The 27,222-nt window shown below is 41.3% G+C and overlaps 3 protein-coding genes across 11 annotated transcripts in view; 1 reads left to right on the top strand and 2 right to left on the bottom strand.

Moving 5' to 3' along the window:
* The window catches only part of LOC5502739 (dynein axonemal heavy chain 6), a 65,211-nt gene extending 52,415 nt beyond the window's left edge, over positions 1-12,796 (top strand). For 3 of the 4 annotated variants that reach the window (XM_048731842.1, XM_048731899.1, XM_048731894.1), the window contains 9 exons: positions 5,828-5,942; positions 6,363-6,484; positions 9,046-9,216; positions 9,660-9,839; positions 10,448-10,540; positions 10,640-10,700; positions 11,484-11,758; positions 11,945-12,056; positions 12,405-12,796. In XM_048731842.1, the coding sequence (XP_048587799.1) occupies positions 5,828-5,942; positions 6,363-6,484; positions 9,046-9,216; positions 9,660-9,839; positions 10,448-10,540; positions 10,640-10,700; positions 11,484-11,758; positions 11,945-12,056; positions 12,405-12,508 (1,233 nt within the window). In that variant the 3' untranslated portion in view covers positions 12,509-12,796. Of the gene's footprint in view, positions 1-5,327; positions 5,538-5,827; positions 5,943-6,362; positions 6,485-9,045; positions 9,217-9,659; positions 9,840-10,447; positions 10,541-10,639; positions 10,701-11,483; positions 11,759-11,944; positions 12,057-12,404 lie in introns of those variants that run through there. The other variant, XM_048731876.1, reaches the window with a different exon arrangement.
* On the bottom strand, positions 255-4,623 carry LOC125570596. Its single transcript, XM_048731903.1, has one exon. The coding sequence runs from the start codon at positions 3,715-3,717 to the stop codon at positions 1,051-1,053; it is 2,667 nt and encodes an 888-aa protein (XP_048587860.1). The 5' UTR covers positions 3,718-4,623; the 3' UTR covers positions 255-1,050.
* A 501-nt stretch (positions 12,797-13,297) lies between the features above and the next one.
* On the bottom strand, positions 13,298-25,704 carry LOC5502742 (potassium voltage-gated channel protein Shal). Of its 6 annotated transcripts, none has more exons than XM_048731907.1 (4): positions 25,563-25,704; positions 17,328-17,527; positions 14,871-15,774; positions 13,298-14,527 (listed from the first exon to the last, which is right to left on the bottom strand). In XM_048731907.1, exons 2-4 carry the CDS (start codon positions 17,461-17,463, stop codon positions 14,284-14,286), a joined length of 1,284 nt encoding a protein of 427 aa, XP_048587864.1. In that variant the 5' UTR covers positions 17,464-17,527; positions 25,563-25,704; the 3' UTR covers positions 13,298-14,283. The 6 variants fall into 6 exon arrangements, with proteins under 6 accessions (XP_048587864.1, XP_032226931.2, XP_032226934.2 ...); XM_032371040.2 differs by lacking the exon at positions 25,563-25,704 and adding an exon at positions 21,375-21,662; XM_032371043.2 differs by lacking the exon at positions 25,563-25,704 and adding an exon at positions 19,095-19,373.
* Positions 25,705-27,222: the final 1,518 nt, after the last annotated feature.

A 27,222-nucleotide genomic window follows, 5' to 3' on the forward strand; every position in this document is an offset into this window, starting at 1 on the left:
GTTTTATAGGTTTGTTCATAGCAAAGAAATATATATGTGAGATCACAATAATATTTTATTGAAATATATGTCAGGTTACGAAAAGGAACGACCGCGAAAATCATGTCTCTTTTAGTGTAACAATTATCAGAAAAATTAGGTTTATTTATGTTTAAAATCATGGTAAAACAACTAAAAACTGAAGCAGGGATAGACAACCATTCGATTCAGAGAGTAGTTGTTACTATTTTCATTTTCTGTGTTTCAGTTTTTTGGTCAAATCTCCAAGGATAATAGGCACATTTTGAATTCTCCGCTATATTGCTTCGATATTTGCAGCTTCTTTGCAGCCTCTTGAAAGACGTATAACACAAGCAAGCCTAACAAGAATCATCAGATGCTATTCGTATTTGCTTTTCCTGAGTTTAATAGCTCTTTGAATTAAAATGACTGAGATATGACGATTCTTGGAGACTGGGTAAAATGCATCATTCGTGTGCTGTATCAAAATTTATAAGGTTTTCGCTATTTCCTTGACTTTTGCAATTTTTAGCAGCCTCTAGGAAAGCGGATAACTCAAACTGGCCTTAAAGGAATCATAATCTGCTATTCGTCTTTCCTCAAACTACACATGGATTGAAAGTGCTCAGAGATGGGTGTACTCATAGAAACATATTACAGCCTTACAGGGCAGCTTTATTAATAATGTCGCTTGCGGTTGCTGCTCATAACGTCTCTGTGTATACATTTAAGTATAATAACGCCTCTTTGTATACATTTAAGTATAATAACATCTCTGTGTATACATTTAAGTATAATAACGTCTCTGTGTATAAATTTAAGTATAATAACGTATCTGTGTATACATTTAAGTATAATAACGCCCCTTTATATACATTTAAATATAATAATGTCTCTGTGTTCCGTATGAACAAACAAGTCATTAACAACAATTTTAGTGAATCCTTCGGATCCTCTTGCGCAAACATTTTTAACAACTGAACTTACTACAAACGCGAAAATGGCTGAAAACGGCTGAAAATGCCTGGAGTGGTCATTAGATTGTTTCTACTACTTTGACTTCTTAGCTTTGTTGCGCTCTGCACGCACCTTGTCAGCAAGTTGTTGTGGAGTAAACGCAGACAACTCTTTCTTGGCCTCGTCATCTCTCATGACTCGTTCCATCAAGGCTTTTCTCTCGATCCTGTTATTGTTGTGTAGGAGATCATGAAACAGTCGCAGACAGAGATTAGACTGCAAATCTGTAAATACTTGAGACCCCTTACTCTTGAGGCATGATTCTTCAGCATCTTCCCGGCCCAACATTCTTTCCATCTTCTCTTGTTGGGACATTTTCTCTGTGGGGAGGCAAGGGCTCGCTTGTGTATTTTCTTTCCTCATCAAGCTCCTTACTTTATCGTAAACCTTCAAGGCGTCGATATGCGCCAGAAGGGGTTGCTTGGGTATTTCCTGCTTCACGGCATCTAACCGAAGCTTGCATTCTTCAATGGCATCCTTAAATGCCATTTGGATAGCCTCCTCTTCTTTCTCTGTCCAGTGGTGACGACCAGACTTTTCTGCTTCCCCATTCTTCACAGGCAGGGCTTCACTTGCTTCTACATGTGATGCCCCTTCCGCATACATGATATTTCTGAGCGCCAGAGAGGTTTTTGCAGCCGACTTAGACTTCTGCCTAACGAGATAGAATTTTTCGGCGGTCTTTTGATTGTGTCCCATGAGGTCGGCTAGGTCCTTCCTCAGATGTTGGTGCTCTTCGTGGACCACGGAAACAGCTGCTTTACGGAATGAAGCTGCATTTACTCTAATCTTCTCGACAGCCTTTTGCCAAAACGAATTAAGTTGAGCAGATATCATGGATGATGTCATCTCACTCGCTGTGAAGCTGATGAAAACCTTCTCATCGGGATCTGTTCCTGCTCCGCTGACCTTGTTTCTCATGTATTTTACATACGCCTTTAGCCAGGTGAAGACTGTGGGACTTAGCACTACATGGGCTGGGCCTGCCGAGGCAGATGTCTTGTGCTTCAAAATGGTGACAATCATTTCATCGCCATCTTTCGTGGCTCTATCTAGATCCCGCAAAGTCATATTTGCGAGCGGGCCAGCTCTACATGCATTCTCGATGCATAGGCGAGTGATGAGATGGTCTCTGACAGTACAAAAGTCTGTCTGACCCGGGGACCCTTCCTTTTCCATGTATCTTCCCAGTGTCGAGATTGCCGCTCTTACTGGAGCCGACTTAGAAAACTTCTGGACGTCCTCCGGGGTTATGAGTTTCTCTAGGTCTTCTTGATGCTTCTCCCATCTTCTTTCTTTGAACGGCTTCTTAAAGGAAGCCGACCACTCTTGGACTTGCACTCTGACCTTCGTCACATGCTCTTCTGTTAGCTTTAGGTCTTCTAACTTTTCCACAACAAGGAAACGGAGAAATCTTGATAATGAACCTAAATATGCCTTGCAGGTCCCTGGCTTCCTGTTACGTTCCAATTTCTGTAACCATTTGTCTCGAAGATGCTTCTTATTCAGGATGCTGTCGATGCGCAGCTCATCTGGATCTACATCCTTGATGATTGCGTGAACCTGTGCAACATATTGCTTAGCGGTACGCAACTCTCTTCTACCTCCATCGATACCTTGAAGCCATTGTAAAAATGCGTCCAATATCTTATCTGTGTCATCGTTTCTGCCTTCATCATCTTTCATCAGCGTTTCTGCCTTCATCATCAATTCATCTTCTTCATCGGTAACATCGATATCATTATCCTCATCATCATTACCACAACCTTCATTATCTTCGTTTTCATCCTCATCTTCGCCATCTGGCTCGTAGTCTTTGTCTTCTATCTCCTCTGCTGGGCTCGACGTTGATAAGTCATCCTTTTCCTTGCTATTGCCTGCTGCAGTTGCTTTCCATAGTGTCGGTGAAGATTGTTCTCCTGCCAATCCCCCAGTTGTTCTCTTCTTGACAACCTTTGGAGTGTCGGTGTGAATATCGGCTAGCGCGCGCTTAAGAAAGATGCTCCTCTTCTTTCCAATCGGCGACGAAGGGATAACTTCATCACTATCGTCATCACTTGAGCTGTATTTGTGTTGATCTACTTGACCTCCTCTCATTATAGCTTTTGCTTTTTCGGATTTTCTATGGATTTCCTGGAGGCACATTTCTTCTTCATTAGATGACATTGTACTGGATTGACTGCTCTTGCTTTGGCTTTGGCCCTTACCCTTGCTTTGGCTCTGGCTCTGGGGATCGGGCTCTTGCTCGGGCTCGGACTCGGTGTCAGAGGAGATCTCTACTACACACTCTTCCTGGAAATCTTCGCCTATCTCTTCCCATCGCGATTCTTTCAATAGCTGTTTGTATCTCTCGTCGTGTCGACTTAACTTATGTTTTGCATTCAGGTGGTTGTGCAACCTTCGCACGATCAGGTTGCACCCTGGGAACGAACAAACCCGACGTTTGTAAGTCCGCTTGGCTCTTTGCTCTGGGACAGCCTCTGACTTCGTTCTTTTTGCCCTAAGGTCGAACACAGACAGTGCCTCTAATGCCTTTTCGCGGCTCCATTTGTGCACTGTTATCAAATGGCGAGGGAGGTGAATCACTTCTTTCTGACAGGCAGGCACTGGACAGCGATGTTTCTGTCTTTTATATGATTTCTCCATTTTGACTGGGTCACAGCTAGCCATCTTATGATAGAAACAGAACATAGTAATCATAACCTGCGCAACAGGCGTCCCTTTTTAGGGCCTAAATCGCCCTATTGCCCCTCACATGTGTTACTGGATATTCTAGTGAGCTATGGGGGGCTCCCATACAAATATCCAGAGCATTTCATCCGCATGGTGTTGGGGCACCGTAAAGAAAGCAAACGCGGTACTTACCTTTAAACGTCGTCTGGACTTCAAAATGAGAGGAAGACGTTATCGATTGAGCCTTGCTTGTTTAATTACATGCTCCCCTCAATGTGGGATGTAAACCTTAATATTTTAGTGTTTAAAACGCTCATGAATCGACAAAAATGTGTATCGGTGTATATCATTAAATAAAAACAAATTCAGCGAATTAAATAGAAGCAAGGATGTCACTGGCTGCGTATTATTGATGAAGAGCGTTACTACGCATGCGTATTATTGATGATATCAATGATGGAGCACCGACATTATCAATCTTATTCTACAACTTATTGTTACACTAATATGTACTTATACAATGTAGGAGATAAGAATAAAATGTTTTATTTGTCGTTTAAATAGGGTTTGGATATTTACTGTAGAATTCAGTTTCTGAATTTAGCCCTATTTTCTAAGGTTACCAAAAGGAACACCCAAAGTTACGAAAGGGAACATGTGCTCCTTTTTGTAACTTGGCTTAGGTTACAAAAAGGATCACAAATGTTACAAAAGGGAGCACATGGTTACAAAAAGGAACATATGCTCCTTTTTGTAACTTGGCCTATGTTACAAAAAGGAGCACTGTTCCCTTTCGTAACCAAACCTTGGTTACAAAAAGGAACAAAGTTACAAAAAGGAACACGACTCGGTTACAAAAAGGCCCATGAATCTATTCATTCATTCATTCATTCATTCATTCATTCATTCATTCATTCATTCATTCATTCATTCATTCATTTATTTATTTATTTATTTATTTATTTATTTATTTATTTATTTACGCTACCGACCATCACAGTTGTAAATGATAATTTCAACGATTCACTGCGTTCAATCACAGTGATAACTTTACAGTACTAATTATCATGGTGATAATTAAAATAATTCATTAAGTTCAGTCAATCGTACTGATTACCAAAATGACAATAAAAACAATTCATTAAGTTCAATCATAAGTACTGATAACCAAAATGATAATTAAAACAATTCATTCAGTTTAATCACAGTAAGTTCTGATTACCAACGACACGAGCAAATTTTATGTGGCAAATGTATGTGGCAATTTTTATTTGCTCGTGTAGATGATCGACAAATATTTGTTGTCAATTTTGCGTCAGTAATGATTTTGTACAGCGGGTCTACTGAATTCAAAATATTTGCCACATTTTATGTGGCGTCTCGTCCACACGAACAAATTTTGATATTTAACAATTTTTATTTGCCAAATAAAAGCAAACGTGTTGGCTTTTCGACAAATGCATTTGCCACATAAAAATTTGCCAAATTTGATCATCTACACGAGCAAATAAAAATTGCCATATACACATTTGCCACATAAAATGTGCTCGTGTAGACGAGCCTTAAGGGTATCATCTATGGTGACAGATTACGAACGGTGTCAGACGTTGGACTAAAGGTATCATCTTTGGTGACAGATTACGTACGGTGTCAGACGTTGGACTAAGGGTATTATTTATGTTGACAGATTACGTACGGTGTCAGACGTTGGACTAAGGGTATTATTTATGTTGACAGATTACGTACGGTGTCAGACGTTGGACTAAGGGTATTATTTATGTTGACAGATTACGTACGGTGTCAGACGTTGGACTAAGGGTATTATTTATGTTGACAGATTACGTACGGTGTCAGACGTTGGACTAAGGGTATCATTTATGGTGACAGATTACGTACGGTGTCAGACGTTGGACTAAGGGTATCATTTATGGTGACAGATTACGTACGGTGTCAGACGTTGGACTAAGGGTATTATTTATGTTGACAGATTACGTACGGTGTCAGACGTTGTACTAAGGGTATTATTTATGTTGACAGATTACGTACGGTGTCAGACGTTGGACTAAGGGTATTATTTAGGTTGACAGATTACGAACGGTGTCAGACGTTGGACTAAGGGTATTATTTATGTTGACAGATTACGTACGGTGGACGTGTGACGGATGAATGGGATCAGCGCTGCCTTACCACAATCCTCGGTCGCTTCTTTTCGCCCAAGATCTTAGAAGACAACTACAAATTCTCTGAATCAGGTAACAGATGAAGAGGAGAGAAAAGAATGAAACCCTTAGCTAAATACTCTGTGCAACTTTTGCCTTCGAATAGTTCGATTCAGTCAGTCCCCATTTCAATATGTGTAAAATGATTTTGAGCATTTTGAATAGAAATGAACATAGAAGTGGAAGCCACAAACCCCTTTCTCTTAGTCAACCCTCCTCCACCTAAAAAAAATAAAGAAAAAAACACAAGATTCACATAATTGTAGAGAGCCAGATATTATCCCTTTAGTAGCCTGACACAAGTAAACCAGGGCTAAAGAGATCACTAACATGGGTCGTGCTTATCGATAGGTTTTCAAACAGTTTGAAATGGATTGGGCTATTATTAAGGCCCTTTGTCCTTTCATGCTCAAAACTTGCATAATCAAATGACCATGATTCATTCTACTCCAGGAATTTACTTCCCACCCGGTTTTGAGTCGCTTCATGATTACCGCGAGTACGTGGACAACCTACCTCTCACTGACGAACCTGAAGTGTTTGGCATGCACGAGAACGCCAACATAGCCTTCCAGGTAAGACAACCTACCTCTCACTGACGAACCTGACGTGTTTGACATGCACGAGAACCCTACAATAGTCTTCCAGGTAAGACAACCTATCTCTCACTGACGAACCTGAAGTGTTTGACATGCACGAGAACGCCAACATAGCCTTCCAGATAAGACAACCTACCTCTCACTGACGGACCTGACGTGTTTGGCATGCACGAGAACGCCAACATAGCCTTCCAGGTAAGACAACCTACCTCTCACTGACGAATCTGACGTGTTTGGCATGCACGAGAACCCTACAATAGCCTCCCAGGTAAGACAACCCACCTCTCACTGACGAACCTGAAGTGTTTGACATGCACGAGAACGCCAACATAGCCTTCCAGATAAGACAACCTACCTCTCACTGACGAACCTGACGTGTTTGGCATGCACGAGAACGCCAACATAGCCTTCCAGGTAAGACAACCTATCTCTCACTGACGAACCTGACGTGTTTGGCATGCACGAGAACGCCAACATAGCCTTCCAGGTAAGACAACCTATCTCTCACTGACGAACCTGAAGTGTTTGACATGCACGAGAACGCCAACATAGCCTTCCAGGTAAGACAACCTATCTCTCACTGACGAACCTGACGTGTTTGACATGCACGAAAAAACCAACATAGCCTTCCAGGTAAGACAACCTATCTCTTACTGACGAACCTGAAGTGTTTGACATGCACGAGAACCCTAACATAGCCTTCCAGGTAAGACAACCTATCTGTCACTGACGAACCTGACGTGTTTGGCATGCACGAAAAATCCAACATAGCCTTCCAGGTAAGACAACCTATCTCTCACTGACGAACCTGACGTGTTTGACATGCACGAGAACGCCAACATAGCCTTCCAGGTAAGACAACCTATCTCTCACTGACGAACCTGAAGTGTTTGGCATGCACGAGAACCCTAATATAGCCTTCCAGGTAAGACAACCTATCTCTCACTGACGAACCTGACGTGTTTGGCATGCACGAGAACGCCAACATAGCCTTCCAGGTAAGACAACCTATCTCTCACTGACGAACCTGACGTATTTGGCATGCACGAGAACCCTACAATAGCCTTCCAGGTAAGACAACCTACCTCTCACTGACGAACCTGAAGTGTTTGACATGCACGAGAACCCTAACATAGCCTTCCAGGTAAGACAACCTACCTCTCACTGGCGAACCTGACGTGTTTGACATGCACGAGAACCCTAATATAGCCTTCCAGGTAAGACAACCTATCTCTCACTGACGAACCTGAAGTGTTTGGCATGCACGAGAACCCTAACATAGCCTTCCAGGTAAGACAACCTACCTCTCACTGACGAACCTGACGTGTTTGGCATGCACGAGAACCCTACAATAGCCTTCCAGGTAAGACAACCTATCTCACACTGACGAACCTGAAGTGTTTGACATGCACGAGAACCCTAACAAAACCTTCCAGGTAAGACAACCTATCTCTCACTGGCGAACCTGACGTGTTTGACATGCACGAGAACGCCAACATAGCCTTCCAGGTAAGACAACCTATCTCTCACTGACGAACCTGACGTGTTTGGCATGCACGAAAAAACCAACATAGCCTTCCAGGTAAGACAACCTATCTCTCACTGACGAACCTGATGTGTTTGGCATGCACGAGAACGCCAACGTAGCCTTCCAGGTAAGACAACCTATCTCTCACTGACGAACCTGAAGTGTTTGACATGCACGAGAACGCCAACATAGCCTTCCAGGTAAGACAACCTACCTCTCACTGGCGAACCTGACGTGTTTGACATGCACGAGAACTCTAATATAGCCTTCCAGGTAAGACAACCTATCTCTCACTGACGAACCTGAAGTGTTTGGCATGCACGAGAACCTTAACATAGCCTTCCAGGTAAGACAACCTACCTCTCACTGACGAACCTGACGTGTTTGGCATGCACGAGAACGCCAACGTAGCCTTCCAGGTAAGACAACCTACCTCTCACTGACGAACCTGACGTGTTTGACATGCACGAGAACCCTAATATAGCCTTCCAGGTAAGACAACCTATCTCTCACTGACGAACCTGAAGTGTTTGACATGCACGAGAACGCCAACATAGCCTTCCAGGTAAGACAACCTATCTCTCACTGACGAACCTGACGTGTTTGACATGCACGAGAACCCTAATATAGCCTTCCAGGTAAGACAACCTATCTCTCACTGACGAACCTGAAGTGTTTGGCATGCACGAGAACCTTAACATAGCCTTCCAGGTAAGACAACCTACCTCTCACTGACGAACCTGACGTGTTTGGCATGCACGAGAACCCTACAATAGCCTTCCAGGTAAGACAACCTATCTCTCACTGACGAACCTGAAGTGTTTGGCATGCACGAGAACGGCAACATAGCCTTCCAGGTAAGACAACCTACCTCTCACTGACGAACCTGACGTCTTTTGCATGTACGAGAACCCCAACAACCCGCCTGTTCTCCCTGTTTTCAAACATCCCCCTCCCCCTCTCTTCATGCCTAACTGGCCTAACTCTTGTTTCGTCGACGTCTTTATAGATGCAAGAGACCCACCAGCTGATCTACACAGTGCTTGAGGTACAGCCACGACTCGCGAGCTCTGGCGGCGGTAAGACGAACGACGAGATCGTGTACGAGCTGGCCGACAGCATCCTTGGTAAACTGATGGACGTACTGGACATGGAGAAAGCCGAAAAGTCTTTGTTCGAGGTGCGTTACCTAGGTTACCTTATGCATGTAGTGAATATAAAACGGAAGTGCACATATAACTGCCAAATCTAGTACTAATGTTTAAACATGGTGATTGACCATTTGGTGGTTACCGTTATATAAACATTTGCTCTACGATATAGTCATTTCGTCACAAATTAGTCATAGAATATGCCATTTCCATACCCTTGACGTGAATGTTTTGTTATTTATTTGGGTGGTGTCATTAGTTGCATGAAGTTTTATGCCATTATTGGGAGGGAGTCATTGAGGCTAGAAACGAAACGAAAATTGATTGCAGAATTGCAGACTCCATGAAAATGGACCTTGTGGCCTAGCATTCAGCCCATACCCCTTGTACGATGGTGCTTTTAATATTTCCTTATTTATTTTTTGCCTTTTATGAGTTTTTTTCCTTATCTCCTTTTCTTACTATGTCATAGACGGATGCAAAAGGCAGGTACAATTCGCTGACCACCGTGCTAGGACAGGAAGTAGATCGCTTTAATAACCTGCTTAAGGTGATCAAGAACTCGCTTACACAGCTGCAGAAAGCCATCAAGGGTCTGGTAGTGATGTCATTAGAACTGGACAAGGTTTACACAAGTTTCCTAAACAACCAGGTAGAGCAATCCACCGTATGCTATTAATGTTCAAGTGCAGCCTTCCCTCACTCAAATTTTTATCAGAGAGATGGTGAGCTGAGGTGATGAGCTGAGGCACAGTTGCATTGTTAGGTCTCCCGTATGAAAATACAAATTCGCCGTCGACTTTGTCGCCGTATTTCGCCTATTCAGCATTCTAACGACGCGCAGGGGATTGGGTGGATTTTCAAACATGCTGTTTGAAAAAGGAACAGCGTGTTGAACAGCAATGCCAATGTTATTCGGGAGCAGAATTACCAAAACCTGCCATTTTCCAGCTTTCATTCAGTACCATCACCATGTTGACGACGCCATTGAATTGCGTCCCCTAAAATGGTCCCAGCATGCAGTTCGCTTATCGCATACTCGTGCCAGTCCCCCACTCAACGTAAGAATGACGAACCCTCGTACTTAGTGTGGGAAAGCTCCTCCACGTGTTACGTCACGTTCCTCTACCGCTATTTCGTTTACCTGTCTGTGTACGCACTTTATGGCCGCACTTTATTTCTAACACCATATCTTACACTTTATCTCTGAGTGCGTGAAGAGCAAGGTAATGACTGATGGGTTCTGTGTTTTTTTCTCAGGTTCCTGACATGTGGGCAAACTCGTCTTACCCATCACTTAAGCCTCTCGGCTCCTGGGTCAAGGATCTCGTCCTGAGGACAATGTTTGTTGAGGTAAATCAGCACTATATTTCCTTTATACCTAGTACGATCTGTTTGCCCCATGTTACTCGAAGCCTGGAGCCGATTCACCATATCCTTTACCCTCCACAGCAATGGATTATCCACGGGCCGCCCAAATCTTTCTGGATCTCTGGATTTTTCTTCCCACAAGGTAAGCAGGGATCGGCTGCTTGGTGAATACTACTTAAGGCCCTGCAGGGAAGCCTTCAAGAATGTCGATCAACCACTCCTTTGTTATTGTTATCATTGAAAATACAGCGGTGTAATCGCAAGGAATAACTCAAAATAACAATCTACAAATGAAGTCCAATAAGTTATTGACGATTTTGAAAATATCTTGGTTACGTACGAGTTACCCGATGGAAATGGGTGCTTTTTGTGACTCGCCATTCAGCGGGAGCATAAAATGGCGTCTACAGGCCCTTACCCAGACCGGACCTTATTTTTCTGGGGGGAGGGGGGGAGGGGGAGGGAGGGAGTTCTCTGATAAAAATCTAACCGCCTCCGAAAGAACAAAAAAGGATTTTTTCATGCCTTTGCAGTATCTCCACTGGACGTTTATTGTTGGATTTGGCTACATACCAGCGCTTATGATTTTTAATTTTGTCTACAAATATCACGTCTATTGAGAACCCAAAAAGGACTTGTGGCCGTTGTGGGGGGGGGGGGGGGGGGGGGGGTGCGTTCGCACCCCCTGCAACCCCCCCCCCCCCCCCCCCTGGGTACAGGCCTGGTCTACTTCACTCAAACCTTGTCGAAATACCCTCAACCTCCTTATATGATTTCCTATAGTTTTCTTTTGCGACCAGTGATAATTATAGATGTGGTACTATAGGTTGACAGGTGTTTAGATCAAACCTAGATCCACGCCAGCCTTTAGCATCTCTTATGGCACTATCCCGCTCCCCAGTCTGACATGTTGTATTGCCTTAAGGTTTCCTGACTGGCACCCTACAAAACCACGCGCGCAAGTACAACCTTCCTATCGACCAACTGACGTTCAGCTACAACGTGCTGCCCCAGTACCGTAACCAGGAGGAGGTTGCCGAGGAGACCGCTAAGCTTGAGTACGGACAGGCGCTCCCGCTTGACGAGGAGCTGGACTGCCCCGACGACGGCGTACTGGTACATGGGCTATACCTAGACGGAGCGCGCTGGGATGATGATTCCATGATGCTCGGTGACGCGCGCTACGGAGAGATGAACCCGGTACGTGTGCAAATTTTATCAATATGTCTTGCAATGTCGTGGAGTTACGGCCTCTGGAATCGTTTAGGTAATGCTCCGTGTAAGTTTTGCAAATGCACTTTCTTATCATCTGCATCTCTCGCCCAACCCTCACCCCAATGAATCGTCATTATCATTGATACTAAGCTAACCGCTTATCGCCTGCAGCCATTACCCATCCTGCACATGGAGCCGCAGATGAACCTAGTGCCAGACCCCTCACAATACATGTCACCTCTGTACAAGACCTCTGCCCGTGCTGGCGTGCTCTCAACCACAGGTATAACACGTGCCCCCTTCCCCCCTTTTTAAAGAAAAGGGAAGATAACTAATAAAGAGCTCGGTATTCCCTCCAGGCATCTTGTATGTCCTCTATGTGGAGTATTATCGATCTCTCGCGGTTTTCAATAAGGGCGTTATTTGTCCCGACTTTATAGTCACAACAAATTAAAATGTTGTTGTTGTTGTTGTTGTTGTTGTTACTTGTACTTTTGTTATTGTTGATGTTAATTATGACGATTATGATTATGATGTTGCAACAGCTTTTTAAAGGCTGACTGATGTTCTTTAACGCGATGCATATAGGTTTATAACTCGATTGTTGCGTAACTGATTGTTTTGTTTCCAGGTCATTCCACGAACTTCGTCGTATCCGTGTACCTCCCTACAGATCTACCGCAGGCCTTCTGGATAGAGAAAGGCACGGCGCTACTCTGTCAGCTCAACGAATAGGCCGCCTTTTCCTGATTCTATATTCTAAGCACAGTCTCTGTGACTTATTAATGCGAACCGTACAGTATTGTGTTTGTACATACTCGAAATAGTAGATAATTGCCAAGTAACGCAAAATAGACTCCAGAATGTTCGGGTCCATTTTCGAGCTGATCTTGACAATAAAATTTTCAGTTCGCATTTTTGTGTGAATGTTTCCTCTTATATATGCGTGTTGGAGAGGAATTTGGGTTATATTAATAACATCTTGTACATTTGGATTTTTTCAATAAAATTGCTGTAAAATCATTTGCCTTGTTTAGTGCATTTTAAACATTCGTTACTCTGTTAATTGAAATACATTTCTCATGAATATATAATGTATTTTTTTCATTCAAATATTTATTGTGACACAAAGCTTTCATAATTTTTCATTCGCAGCCTCAGGCGAAGCATAGTAAAGGATTATGTAAAGGGGGTATTTTACTTTGATGCTTTCTACTCGGCATTGTTCCTTGTTTACTAAGTGCTGTATGTCTCAGACTTAGTACTTGCTATATGGCTTAGACGCTTTTGTGGGTTTATTTACTGTTTACTACATGCTATGTGGCTCATCTGTGGGGTTCACTGGATGTTATATGTCTCAGACGCTTCTGTGGGGTTTATTTAGTACATGCCTTTTGACTCTGACGTTTCTGTGGGGTTCACTGCATACTATATAGCTCACACATTTCTGTGGGGTTTACTTTATGTTATATGTTTCAGACATTTTTTGGGGGCTTACTACATACTATATGGCTCAAACATTTCTGTGGGGAGCACGGCATGCTATTTTACTCAGACATTTCTGGGGTTTATTTAGTATATACTATATATGGCTCAGACATTTCTGTGGTGCTTACTGCATGCTATATGACTCAGACGCCCGGGGGAAGGGGGGGGACTTCGAGAAACACAGACGGGGGTGCTCGACAGCAAAACCAATTTTAATTATGAGGGATAGCGCTAAGAACGTGGTCAACAACAACTCTTACCCATAAGTGATAGCACATTGGGTGTGGTCGAATGAATTTTTAACCCTAAGAGACAGCACTTAAAAAACAATGCACGTTTTTATTGGCTGATGGATCCTGTATTGTTACGTTACCGACAATAAAGCCAAAAGTATCAATCGGTCAGTTAACTTGTGGTTTATTGTAAAATACGTTTCGAGCGATTGGGCCACCATTGAGCTTGAGACGCCCTAAATGATAGCAGAATCGGAAAAATCCTAAAACATCCCCTAAGAGATAGCAGTTGGTAAGAATTTTATATCCTAAAAGATAGAACGAGCATCCCCGTCTACTTTTCTGCAGAGTCACCTCCCCTGGTTCAGACGCTTCTGTGGGGTTTATTTAGTACATGCTCTATGGCTCAGACATTTTTTTGAGGTTTACTGGATACTATATGCTTCAGACTGTACAGTCTTGATACACCTTGATACGTTATGGGTGGGGGTCCCCGTCTAGCCTCCTCTATCCTTGGTTATTTAACGGTGACAACGTCCTATAAGTATAACTTAGTACATGACATATCTACGATTTCATGGCAAGTTCTGCATATACGGTTTTGAATATACCCGAATAATCTCAAACCAAAGTCATTTGTTTCTTGGATTTGCTTTATGAATTTACTGCAATTTTTTCTTGTTCCAATAAAGTAAATTCTGTTCCTTAAATCTTTTGGGATAGTATACATATTTCAAGTCCTCACATTTCAAAGGTTTCTTGTTCCGCCAATTGCATTTTGGCTTCGCGTCACACTGTTGTACGGGCATTTGAGCTACTTGTGGAGCTTTGTTGAAAGCGAGTCGAATTTTTCTTTTTCCTGGCAGGAGTTTGGTAGGTCAGTGGTATTCGGTCGTCGTTCTCGCCTTTCCGAGCTTTCTTCATGTTCTTCTCGAGGACTGGGGCGGGGAGTGCGACTACAAGAATCCCGCTCAGAGAACACAGGGCCCCCGTGAGTCTGCCAACAAGGCTCTCGGGTACAAGGTCACCGTACCTGACAATACAAACATTCTAGTTTAATCTACATGATTATAAGTTTACTGCGATTTCGAGCAATCTGTATACAGCACACCCTCATAAAAACATAAAAACAAAACAGAGAAGTTAAGGTAAAATTTTAAGAGGGGTAACATTGAAACCATTTATACGATTCATGTCAACTCCCGAAACTAATTCTTTGATAATACTAAGGGAAACAATGAGAGTGGTTTTCTTTAGTCTAGCTTCCAACTCTACTCTGATTGATTAATTGTGTTTTTGAGTGGCCCACGAAAAACTCATGGCAGAAGCCTCATTTTAATTGAAGTAGAGCGATAGATACGACAGCGCTGGCTTACCCTAGGGTTGTCATTGTTACGATAGTGTACCAGAAGGTTGCAGGTATGCTCGTGAAGTTACTATTCGGGTCGACGCTCTCGGAATAATAAATCACCGACGAGAACAGGATGATCAGGGCAGCCAATACAACGAACACGAAACTCAACTCCGAGAAACTGTCCTTGAGTGAGCTTCCCGCCGCGCGTACTTTGGTGCTGTGCCGTGACATCTTGACAATCCGGAAAATCCGGAAAACCCTGAGTACCGTAAAAGGTCCGCTCGAGGCTTCAGGTACAATAAGCCCCGCGTAGAAAGGTAATATGGCGATCAAGTCTATGATACTCAGGAACTTCTTCATGAATAACCAGCGCTCAGGAGCAGAATATAATCGGCACGCGTATTCAGTGGAAAACAGGCACACGCATATTGCTTCTAGAACAAAAAATAAGTACTCGTATTTTTTCCCACAAGTGGTGATCCCACATGGAACAGTCTCCACGACAGATGTAACGACGCTGACGGCTATAAAAACTGCTGATATGTAGTGCAGCATCAGTCCAAAAATGTTACCGCTCGGTTCTTCGAAAAGCTGCCACATTTTGCAGCGGAACCGAGCCGCTCCCTTGAGACTGTCAGGGTCCGTAAGCCCAAGCGCCGGTTTATTGCGTTTTAAATAATCATCGAAGTCTTCCTTTTGTTCTCCGTATGGCTCGTGACAGCAATCAGACATGATGTCGGCAAGGATGCCGAAATACGCGCACTCGGTCTCGAAGCAGCAGGCACACTCTTCCTCTGGGTAGTGGAGTTTTCCAGTCTTGTAGAAGGTTATGATATATTTGAACACCTCCGGGTCACGGTCGAAAAAGTACTCCTTCTTGGAAGGGTCGTAAAAGTGCTGCTTCATCGTGCTCCCGAGAAGTGTGTCTGGGAATTAACGTAATAATTAAAATTAATCAGGATAACAGGTTCAATGACGTTTTGCACATTTACTTTTTTTTCTGCTTCTCGATGACTAGTGCATGCTACAATAATTTAATTATCAATAATAATGATGGTGGTTGGTATAATTATTAACTCGTAAGCGACACGGAATTTTCGCGAGAAAGTTATTTTGCGCTTTCGCGTGCAAAAACAAATTACCGTGGCCACCTTGACAGGAAGTCAGCCAATAAGAATGAAAGAAACATACTTTCTGACTGAAAATGGGTTGTACCAGGCAAGCAGAGTGGCAAAGAAATGATCAATTGCGTATCCGAATATGACGTTTATAAGATTTCTGGCAAATTGCAAACTGATCAAGTGATTTTTTGGAAACGAAGTGTCCCGTCAAGCCAGAGAACGACAAAAAAAAAATCTTTGAATGGAAAAAAGCAATTTCTGGCAAAGAAACTTGCGCTATAACTAAATAGCTTTTTGTTGTTGATATTTTGCCGCTAAATGCCTGAGCGCGTGCGAAATTTCCAACCAAAAAGTCACGTGATCTGTAAGCAAGTCGCCTATTGGCTAACTTTCTGAAGGCTTTGTCCTCGGGGCCACAGTAATAGGGGACTTGCGCTAAGAGATCACGTGACCTTTCTGTGTGCAAACTCAAAACAAAATGATCAAACAAACAAAAAATAAAAAAGAGAAATGACTGCGTAACACCAGAGAACGACGAAAAAATGAAATCTTTAAATAATATCAAACCCTTTCTAAAAAAGGCATTCTGACTTTTTTAGTAAGCGTAAGTTGCTATTTTGCCGCCAAAAGCCTGAGCCACAGTTTGCCACCCAAACAGTCACGTGATCTCTTAGCGCAAGTCACCTACTGGCGCCACAATCTCTGAATAAATACGCGATTTGTTTTGACGATCTTAGAGAAAGGGAATGATCTGTCGCGATTTGACACCAATAAGTACAATGGTGGCCTAGTGCCTTTGTTTGATTTAACAAAATGCAGCGAGAAATATGAACTTGGAGCCCTATTAGCAAGGACGCCTTCACCTTGTTAAAGACATGCGCTTCCTTTTTAATCTTTTACATCTATCGCTTCCGATCAAGAAACGGATGTTTTTAAATGCGGAAATCATTGTGATTTATCTTGTCTAAGATGTAGTAAAGAGGATCTGTACACTTTCACTAATCAATTAAACATTGTATGATTGCATTGCATCGTTTCTTGAAAATTACAATTATTATATTTTAAACCAAACCATAGCATCTAACATTTGAAGAAGAAAAACAAAGTGGGAGACAAAAGGAAATCGAAAAACTTTCCTCGTTGTTTTGACGTCTGTTTGACGGCGGTTTTAAGCTTAACAACAAGGCACGATCTAGTCGCAGCGTTCTATTTTTCTATAACTTTAATTGGTTCACTGAATAATACCCAGCTTAAATATTTATGGGTTGGAGCCTCAAGAAAATTCATTTTTGAACCAGAAAGGGGATTTAATCATCTATTTTAGAGAGAAAAATCATCAGGCTGTTGTTGGCATTTACCTGGAAAACGGCTAAAGATCTCAATGTCGACGAGAAAGCGGCGACCGCTGACGTTAATAGTGGTGAAATTGTTGCGGTTTCTGGCCTTCTCTTTCGCTTTCTCTCTCTCTTGAAGCGCGGTTTTTCGCCTGGCCATTCTGTCAGCTATGAGAGCTAGTACTTCCGCACTCAATTCCTCATCGCTGTCTGAATCATCGACCCTGAAATAAAACAATGCTTTTTCCAACCATGTTCACCTCTTTGGCAAGTTTAACCTCCCGCTGAAAAGACTTCAGCAAATCGAAAGATCGAACGAAGTCATACCCAAACTCGGTCCAAATATGGATATAAAGGTAATTGGCCGTCGCAATTACCTTTCCACGATCCAATATGTGAAGTCGGATTTAGAATCAAACTAAAAAAAAACAAGCATTGATTGCTTTGATAGCAAGAAAGGAGAGTTGTTGGGAAATTCTAAATGTGAATGCACTTGTACGCGCGGTATCTCTCGTCATAAGTAGCCGCTAAGCTAACACTGCTCCAGAATTAATCTATTTATGGTTTTTAAGCCTAATTAACCACCTTAACTTAAAAGGAGACTTTAAAAAGCAGTTTTTACTTCACCTTTGAGATAGGGGAAAATACCCATCAATCAAAACCTTGATCGAGTAGGTTTGTATTTTAAATATAATCGCCCTTTTTTAAGAAAAATTTAAAGTCATGTTTACGATGCGCGACATACAAGATTTATGTTGCGGTTCAATAAAAAATCTGTTTAGTATATCATTTGGTTTTTAATGATGCTTACAAGCGAAAATTCTTCTTTCTGGAAAGATACTTTGAAACTTTCCATAAAGTAACCAATCGGTATGACGGGTCTTCGTGATATGTTTGATTGGCGATAAAATTTTCATCCCGGTGACAGTTATGTTATTTTTTTAGGATATTAGCAGGTCAGTTTAACCGTGTGTTCGTAATCGCAGTAAAGAACTTACGGACATATGAAGCGAACGCTTGATAAGCCGGCCTCGTATTTAGTAAATAAAATGTAAGTAAAATAAGTTGTTCCGGTAAATGATTATATTACTGTAAGGCAACAATACTACTTATCAATAGATAATACAAACATCTGGTTGAAAACTTTAAAGCCTAAATAACTCCACTGAAAGTTTATGCTAATAATCTGCGAACGCAAAATAGGAAAAAGTCAATTTCATTCTAGATTTACTTGGAGTCACATTAGCCTGAGGCCCTCAGGGGAGGGGGGGACTGGACTCTCTTCTCTCTCCCCCCTTCTCCCCTAAAAAAGCCTGATACTCAGGTTAGAGTCACCGGCAACATTATAACTGATCCTGTTATGAGGACGAGGTGACACTTTACTGATGCATTACAAGCCACTATCGCCTCCTACATCACGGTGCGGCTATTTTATGTCTTGTGTGGGCTTCCTGTGTGGCTATCCGCGAGCGCCTGGTGCATTGTCACTAGTTTACTTCCGGTTGATTAGTAACAATCTCCGATTATTTTAAACGGGAAAATATTGAATATAACTACAAACCAAAAATTGCTGCCAAAAAATACCCCAAAACAAAAATTATCCCCCTTAAAAAAACATACCATAAAACGTTAGTATTAAACGTTAGATAAAACGTTGTTTAGCAGTCAGTATTAACTAATCTAGAAAACGTAGCGTCTCTTTTCGCGCACCCTTAAAATACCAATTCTAATTAAAAAGTCCATATTCTCTCAGAATTCTAGACGAAGTTCTTTGTTTGTGAAATTACGAACCGTTAGGGAGAGTCTTGTGGTGGAATGCTTAGACAGTCCGGCTGTGTTTTCATTTCCATTTGTATGGTTACTCTAATAATTACTGCCACCAGAAATGACATGGTTACACTATTTGAATTTAATTGTAGTAACCGCATATTTACGACCGCACGTTGCCATTTAGTTGGCAAACAATCCCATCATTCAAAAACATATCGAAAAATGAGATAAATCCTCTGAAATCCATCAAAGCCCGGAATCCATTCTCTAAATGAAAAAAATAAATTCTAGAAAATAATTGACTTGGCAACTAAATGCACTAAATTAAAACATCATTCTACTGAAACTCGTTTTCTCGTCTTCTATTGCTTTTACCAGCAAACTTAGCACTTAGTTTACATGTGCTTAGAGCTACGCCTGCGGGAAAGGTGTGATTGTTGGAATCAAACAAATTGTATAATCCACGGTTTTATTTCCTACATCAACAAAACAGCATTTTGCAGGTACTAGAATATCGAAGACAACTAGCTTTTGTTGTAAATACTGCGAGACAAGTTGATTCGTTGAAGTAATACGCACAGCCTTCACAATGTTTTGTTGCAAAATGAAACGTGCAATTTTTGTTGTTGTAAGTCAAGATAGATGATTTAGTTGCTCGTATTACCGTACCCTAAGAGAGTGTTTATGAAATGAAGCGATGTTTATTATATTTATTGCAAGTGCCTCGCCAAAAAGGAAAGATGGATTAACATAAAACTTATAATGTACGTTTAATTATAAAGGTTTTTACTTTAAAAGGTCTTCGAGGAAACACCTCCCAAGCAACAACAAAAGTGCAACACAAAAAAGTGGGCTTTAAAAACCGTATTATTGTGTTTTGTTTACCCTCTGGATCATCGCGATCTAATGCAAACAGAATATTTTATCATCTGATCATTGAATTAGGCAAATCTTTTTCTCTATACAATGAGTTATCTCGCATTTTTTGTCGTTATTTGCTGACTGCTAGATCAGTATTACCCCGGTACTACCAAATGGTGCGGTAGTAATTAGATACTGGAAAAGCGTTCATTTTCAATCATCATTTTTCAAGTGTAATATCATGTTGAAAAGTGATCCATCCGGGGTTGATATGAATAAATAAAACAAGCTAAAAAATAAAAGCGTTTAATGCAGGCTTGATGGCTATTGCATTAATTTTTAGACGCAATTGTACGGCGCCAGTGACTATGGGAAACTAAAGAGATATGGGCGAAATTGCTTGATGTTTTATTGAAATGCTCATTGGTCACCTGCTATTGTATGGCTTAACTAGAAAACCAGTAATTGTATTCACTTAGATAAACAAAAAAAATGTTCTACCAAACCACAAATCATTATCCCCAGTTAGAAATAGGTTCAACAAGAGAAATTTTGTGCTAGTTAGGGTTTTCTGTTATTGGTTAATCTAAGCCTAATATATAGAGGATTTAAATAATCTACTTATAGACGGATAATACGCCATTTTCTCAGATATTCAACTTGTCTTTTTAACGAATTTTATTCTTTTGACACGAAACTTGGCACTTCCACTTTAAAGCGTATGATATTCGTGTATAAAAAACGTCCTTAATTGTTACCTATCGGCGATAATAATTCAGCCCTATTTGATATTGACATTTGCTAGAAAACATAGGAGGAATAGTGTTTATGCTAATGTGCTGGTCGGCAATTAGAAAAAGGAAAACAGAACGGTTGACAAATCGCCTTTCTACGAACCCTAGAGAAAATGAAATGAAATGGAAATTGACTAGTTTTAAAGGCCGTATTCCTTAATTTATTGAAGTTCATTGTCAAAATTCGTTTTGGCAAAGGAAGCATGATTTGTTTTATTTTTATCAATATTGCAAATGTGAAAAATTTCCATTAATAGGCCATAACCATGACGGTAACATGGACTTTTATAGTCACCAAGTAAGCAAAGATATCTCGGGCAGAACTCTTAGGACCCCGAAGAAAGAAAGAAAGAAAGAAAGAAAAACAATAACACGTGCGAAATTAATAATGAATTCAGTGAGTCTTTTTGACAATGTAAACTTTAGCTTTCTCGTTAGGACAAATACACGAAACAGCGGGTTCTGAATATTTAAAAAAAAGTAAATTGTCTATCATTTGAAAATACATGAACTTCGTAGAGGATAGCTCCAAGTTTTTTAAAATGTTTTTTTTTTATAGAGTTAGCAGCTCTTTAAACAGATCGATCTAACGAAGGAATCATTTTCTAGTGAAACAACGTAGAAAATATGATTTTCATTAACTTACTTTGCCATCGCGAGCCGATTGAAGATTATGTCTTGTGGTGGGACGGGACTGATTAATACGTGTTTATTTTAGAACATTTTCTTTCTGATGAACACATCAAGATGACAGTTTTACTTTGCACACGGCAGATGGCGACTCGAGCATACGTAGAAGAGTTATCCCACGGTCTTCTCTTGTTGCCATGTTTGAGTCTCTACGTTGTGTTGCGGAACTAGAGACTGGCGTCAGAATAAGTGGCTATAATTATCGCCTCGCTAGAGTGCATTGAATTATTTATGCCGTTCAGTAGTTTTCTTAATTGTGTTATCGCCTGTGAGATTTTCAATTTTAGGAAACACAGATTAGTAAGGATTATTGGTATCTGCTATCAAAACATAGAAGTGATTGAGACTTTAATGGGCCTTTTAGAAAGTTAGACATTTGGAGAGCATAGATGTTTTCTTTTTAAAGGGTCTTGGAGCCCATCATTAGCACGGGAAAGTAGCCTTTTGCAAGTGAGAACTTGTAACACATAGCCAGGGGTCAGGCCCGTATCCAGGATTGGCTAAGGAGGGGAGGAGAGGGGGGGGGGGGGGTTACGCAGGTACACGCTACTTGCGTTATTTATCCCCAGATGCACGCTTCTTGCGTTATTTATCCCCAGATGCACGCTTATTGCGCGGTTTCTCTCTAGATACACGCTTCTTGCGTGGTTTTTCTCTAGATACACGCTACTTGCGCGGTTTCTCGCTAGGTACACACTGCTTGCGTGGTTTATCCCCAGATGCACGCTACTTGCGTGGTTTTTCCCTAGATACACACAACTTGCGTGATTTCTTCCACCACTTATAACATTTCATCTTTATGAGCGTCTGTTTTGGGAGTCACCTCTTTTTTCAACGTAAGGCGTGATTTAGAGCTCCTATTTGATTAAGGTTTTGTAATATATTCATAATGAAAATTTTCAGTGTTTTTCTTTTTACCGTCGCTTCTTATATAGGGGAGCTTTGGGTTTATAGCTTTGACTTTAAAAAAAGAGATACGAAAAAGGGCTCTTAAAAGATTGCGGTCCTACCTGATATCACGAAAACTGATATCAAAAATGTTTTTCTCATAATCCATTTTGCTGCAGTGTTTGGTTTCTACTTGTTTCTGTAGAATGGTTTACATATGGTCGCCTCTGCCTTTTGTTCGAGAAAACTCTTACTTGTCTTTTATATTAATGAGGCGACACACGAGCTATATAGCCAATTTGTGTGTTCTGTGGTGATTTATTTAAAAACCGCAATGGGCGTCCCTTCAGGATTAAAATCGATTAAATAACTCCGAGCTTCTAGGTCCATACAAAAGGCTTTTTTCGCATTTGTTAGAATTTGTTCAAATGTTTTAATCGATTGCATTCTAATTGCGCCCTATGAAAAGGAAAAAAACAAGCTAGACAGCTCTGAAAGAAACCGCATTTTGTGGTTTAGTCTCATAGATCCAACATCACTCTTTTTTCTAAATGTCGATGAATAGTTTAAGAACTAACCAGGGACGGATTTGTCTCAAATTTTCTGTCTTATTGTTATCAATAAATAATTATCCTAACCAGCCACTTTATTCGTTAAACAAAACCTATAAATACAGAATGATAAATTGTGTATCCCTGCTATGGCAGACAAAACGCTTCGTTTTGTTTCTATATTGAGCATTTCGTGGCTTCTGATAATTGATGATGGCGATCGAGGTCCTTTGTGGGGCCTATCAGCCTTATTAAGCCTTGAAAGATTAAGGTAATCCTTTCTTATTCTACCAACAGCCTAAGGTTTTGAGATGTTCCCGTACGACCGACAAGAGCTATGACGTAATTACGATATAAGGTCTGGTCCACTTGCGCTTGATGTCAAGGGCATACAACGAGGCCCCATTCCCGGAACATGTAAATGGCATATTTCGTCGTTCGAATATGTTCTTATGCCGTAAATATCAATTTTTAAAGTTGCTGGGGGAAAATTATCTGTTCCTTTTTCCCAGGAGGTACCTTTTTTTCTTTTTTTTTTCTCAGCCAGCAGTTGTTAGGCATTTTAGCACATGAATAATTGCCCGTAAAACCGATTGAACGATTTTATCCCAACCCACCGCTTCAGCGCCCCCTCCCCCCCCAAAAAAAAAAACCACCATTATCGCCACCATCACCACTTTAAACACCAGCATCATTACGATCACTAATCACCATCATCACCACCATCATTGCAATCACAAAAAAACCATCACTACCACCACCACCATCCCTATACAGCATCATTACATATCACTATAACCACCACTATCATTGCAATCACCATCACTACCACCACAACCATCACTATACAGCATCATTACATATCACCTTCATCGCCATCACCACTTTAAACACCAGCATCATTACGATTACCATTATCGCCACCACCACCGCCACCATCACCACTCTAAACACCAGCATCATTACAATCAATAATCATCACCATCACCACCGCCATCGTCACAATAACCACCACCCTCATTAATCACCACTTACCATCACTACTACCACAACCATCACTAACACCACCATCATTGCAATCAACATCACTACCACCACAACCATCACTATACAGCATCATTACATATCACCTTCATCGCCATCACCACTTTAAACACCACCATCATTAAGATTACCATTATCGCCACCACCACCGCCACCATCACCACTTTAAACACCAGCTTCATCACAATCAATAATCACCACCACCATCATTATCATCGCCATCATTACCATCACCATCATTATCGTCACCATCATTACCATCACCATCATTATCGTCACCATCATTACCACCACCATCATTATCATCGCCATCATTACCATCGCCATCATTATCATCGCCATCATCATCATCACCATCATTATCATCGCCATCATTATCGTCACCATCATTATCGTCACCATCATTATCGTCACCATCATTATCGTCACCATCATTACCATCACCATCAGTATCGTCACCATTACCATCACCATCATCACCATCACCATCATTATCGTCACCAATCACCACACCTAGGTTCGTAGCAGGGGGTGGGGCACTGGGGGCATGTTCCCCCCACAATTATAAGGAAATTACCATTGATTGGGGCGTGGCTGTGCCCCCCCAAATTTTCTTAATGTTTCTGTATTATGCTCCCTCTCCTCAATCTTACGTGGCCTGCTACGGCTCTGACACCACCATCACCATTTTAAACCCTACCATCATAACGATAACCGTTATCGCCATCGCCATCAACCACCAACAGCAGCATAAACACCATATCACGCAGTTATTACTACCAACATCATGGTCCCCACTACCACCATCATATACCATTCACCACCAGGCGCGTACTGCAGGATTTGCTGAGGGGGGAGAGGGGGGGGGCTGTTTTTAACCTCTTTAGACCGCCTATTCATTTTTACCATTTTATTTTTACCATTCATTTTTCTGCCTCCTTTTTACCATTCATTTACCAAGGGTACATTGCTTAGAGAAATTAAATTTTTTGAGAGCTTTGTTCCTTCAAAAAGCCGTCTCTTGTAAGAAAGAAGATACAAAAGATATTTACTCTGATTTGATAGTTCTATAAACTTAGATGGAGAGCTAAAAGTTTTATTTCATAGGTGTTGATGAAAAGATTCGCGCACAGTCAATCAAAAGTGCAACAGTGACTGTTGGTGTCGCGAATTTTCAAACTTTGTACAAGTTGTAGAAATACATGTTGAAGTAAAATAATTTTGTTGTAATAAAGTACTGCATTGTAAATGTAGTCAATATTATCGGCTTGTTTTATCTAACTAGGCTCAGTGTTTGGCTGGATTGTTATCGTTACAACGAACAGTGAGAACGAGAGACTCCCCGCCAAGGGCCTAGGTTCACCTTTTTATTCTGGAACCTCGTGTTTAAAAGAGTTCGATACATGACACATTTGTGTTTGTGAAATTTCCGTACAGATTTCCCACCACGTTCCAAGATTTTCCAGTTATTTGATTTAAACCTTTATACATGTTTATTGATGAGATAAAATGAAAATGCAATGTTCTTCAAGACCCTGCCACACAATAGAGGGAATACAACGAGATAAGAGCATTGGATATTCTTGAATATCTTATGTGTTCACAGGACCGTGCACTAAATAAGGATAAACTCTGACAATGTCGTCCCCACAGCCACATACCTTTTGTGAGTAAGGCCGGAATCGCCTTGACTCAAAACTTCGTTATTCCTTCTCCCTCAAGAAATATTTTAATTAGTTCTCATAGAAGACATCGCAGCATTAGATACCGTTATACAGCGCCATAATAACTGAGGCACCGGTCTTTATCTTGCCATGTTATAATGAGAAAGAGAGAGTTATTGCCCGCCCCTTTTTCAAAGCTAATTATCTCACATCTTTTAAATGGTGCTCCTGATCCCCTCAATCAGTTTGAGTTCGATTTAATGTATCTGAAGCAGCGTTATCAGATAAGAGAAATATCTTACAGGCATGTCGGGCCTAATTCGCCCAAAGAAAGCGCGCAAAATTTCTCATTTATCTTAGCTTTTTGTCATAGCGATTTTCTTATAAAACCGAATTTCTCAAGATTGCGTTTCTTTGTCATGATTTTCTTAGATATTAACTCATTAGTTGCCAGCAGTTGTTAGGCATTTTAGCACATGAATAATTGCCCGTAAAACCGATTGAACGATTTTATTCCAACCCACCGCTCCAGCGCCCCCTCCCCCCAAAAAAACACCACCATTATCGCCACCATCACCACTTTAAACACCAGCATCATTACGATCACTAATCACCATCATCACCACCATCATTGCAATCACAAAAAAATCATCACTACCACCACCACCATCCCTATACAGCATCATTACATATCACTATAACCACCACTATCATTGCAATCACCATCACTACCACCATCACTAACACCACCATCATTGCAATCAACATCACTACCACCACAACCATCACTATACAGCATCATTACATATCACCTTCATCGCCATCACCACTTTAAACACCAGCATCATTGCGATTACCATTATCGCCACCTCCACCGCCACCATCACCACTTTAAACACCAGCATCATTACAATCAATAATCATCACCATCACCACCGCCATCGTCACAATAACCACCACCCTCATTAATCACCACTTACCATCACTACTACCACAACCATCACTAACACCACCATCATTGCAATCAACATCACTACCACCACAACCATCACTATACAGCATCATTACATATCACCTTCATCGCCATCACCACTTTAAACACCACCATCATTAAGATTACCATTATCGCCACCACCACCGCCACCATCACCACTTTAAACACCAGCTTCATCACAATCAATAATCACCACCACCATCATTATCATCGCCATCATTACCATCACCATCATTATCGTCACCATCATTACCATCACCATCATTATCGTCACCATCATTACCACCACCATCATTATCATCGCCATCATCGCCATCACCATCATTATCATCGCCATCATTATCATCACCATCATTATCATCGCCATCATTATCGTCACCATCATTATCGTCACCATCATTATCGTCACCATCATTATCGTCACCATGATTATCGTCACCATGATTATCATCACCATCATTATCATCCCCATCATTATCGTCACCAACCACCACACCTAGGTTCGTAGCAGGGGTGGGGCACTGGGGGCATGTGCCCCCCACAATTATAAGGAAATTACCATTGGGGGCGTGGCTGTGCCCCCCCAAATTTTCTTAATGTTTCTGTATTGTGCCCCCTCTCCTCAATCTTACGTGGCCTGCTACGGCTCTGACACCACCATCA

The sequence above is a fragment of the Nematostella vectensis genome, chromosome 1 (genome assembly GCF_932526225.1).
Source record: "Nematostella vectensis chromosome 1, jaNemVect1.1, whole genome shotgun sequence".
NCBI lineage: Eukaryota > Metazoa > Cnidaria > Anthozoa > Actiniaria > Edwardsiidae > Nematostella > Nematostella vectensis.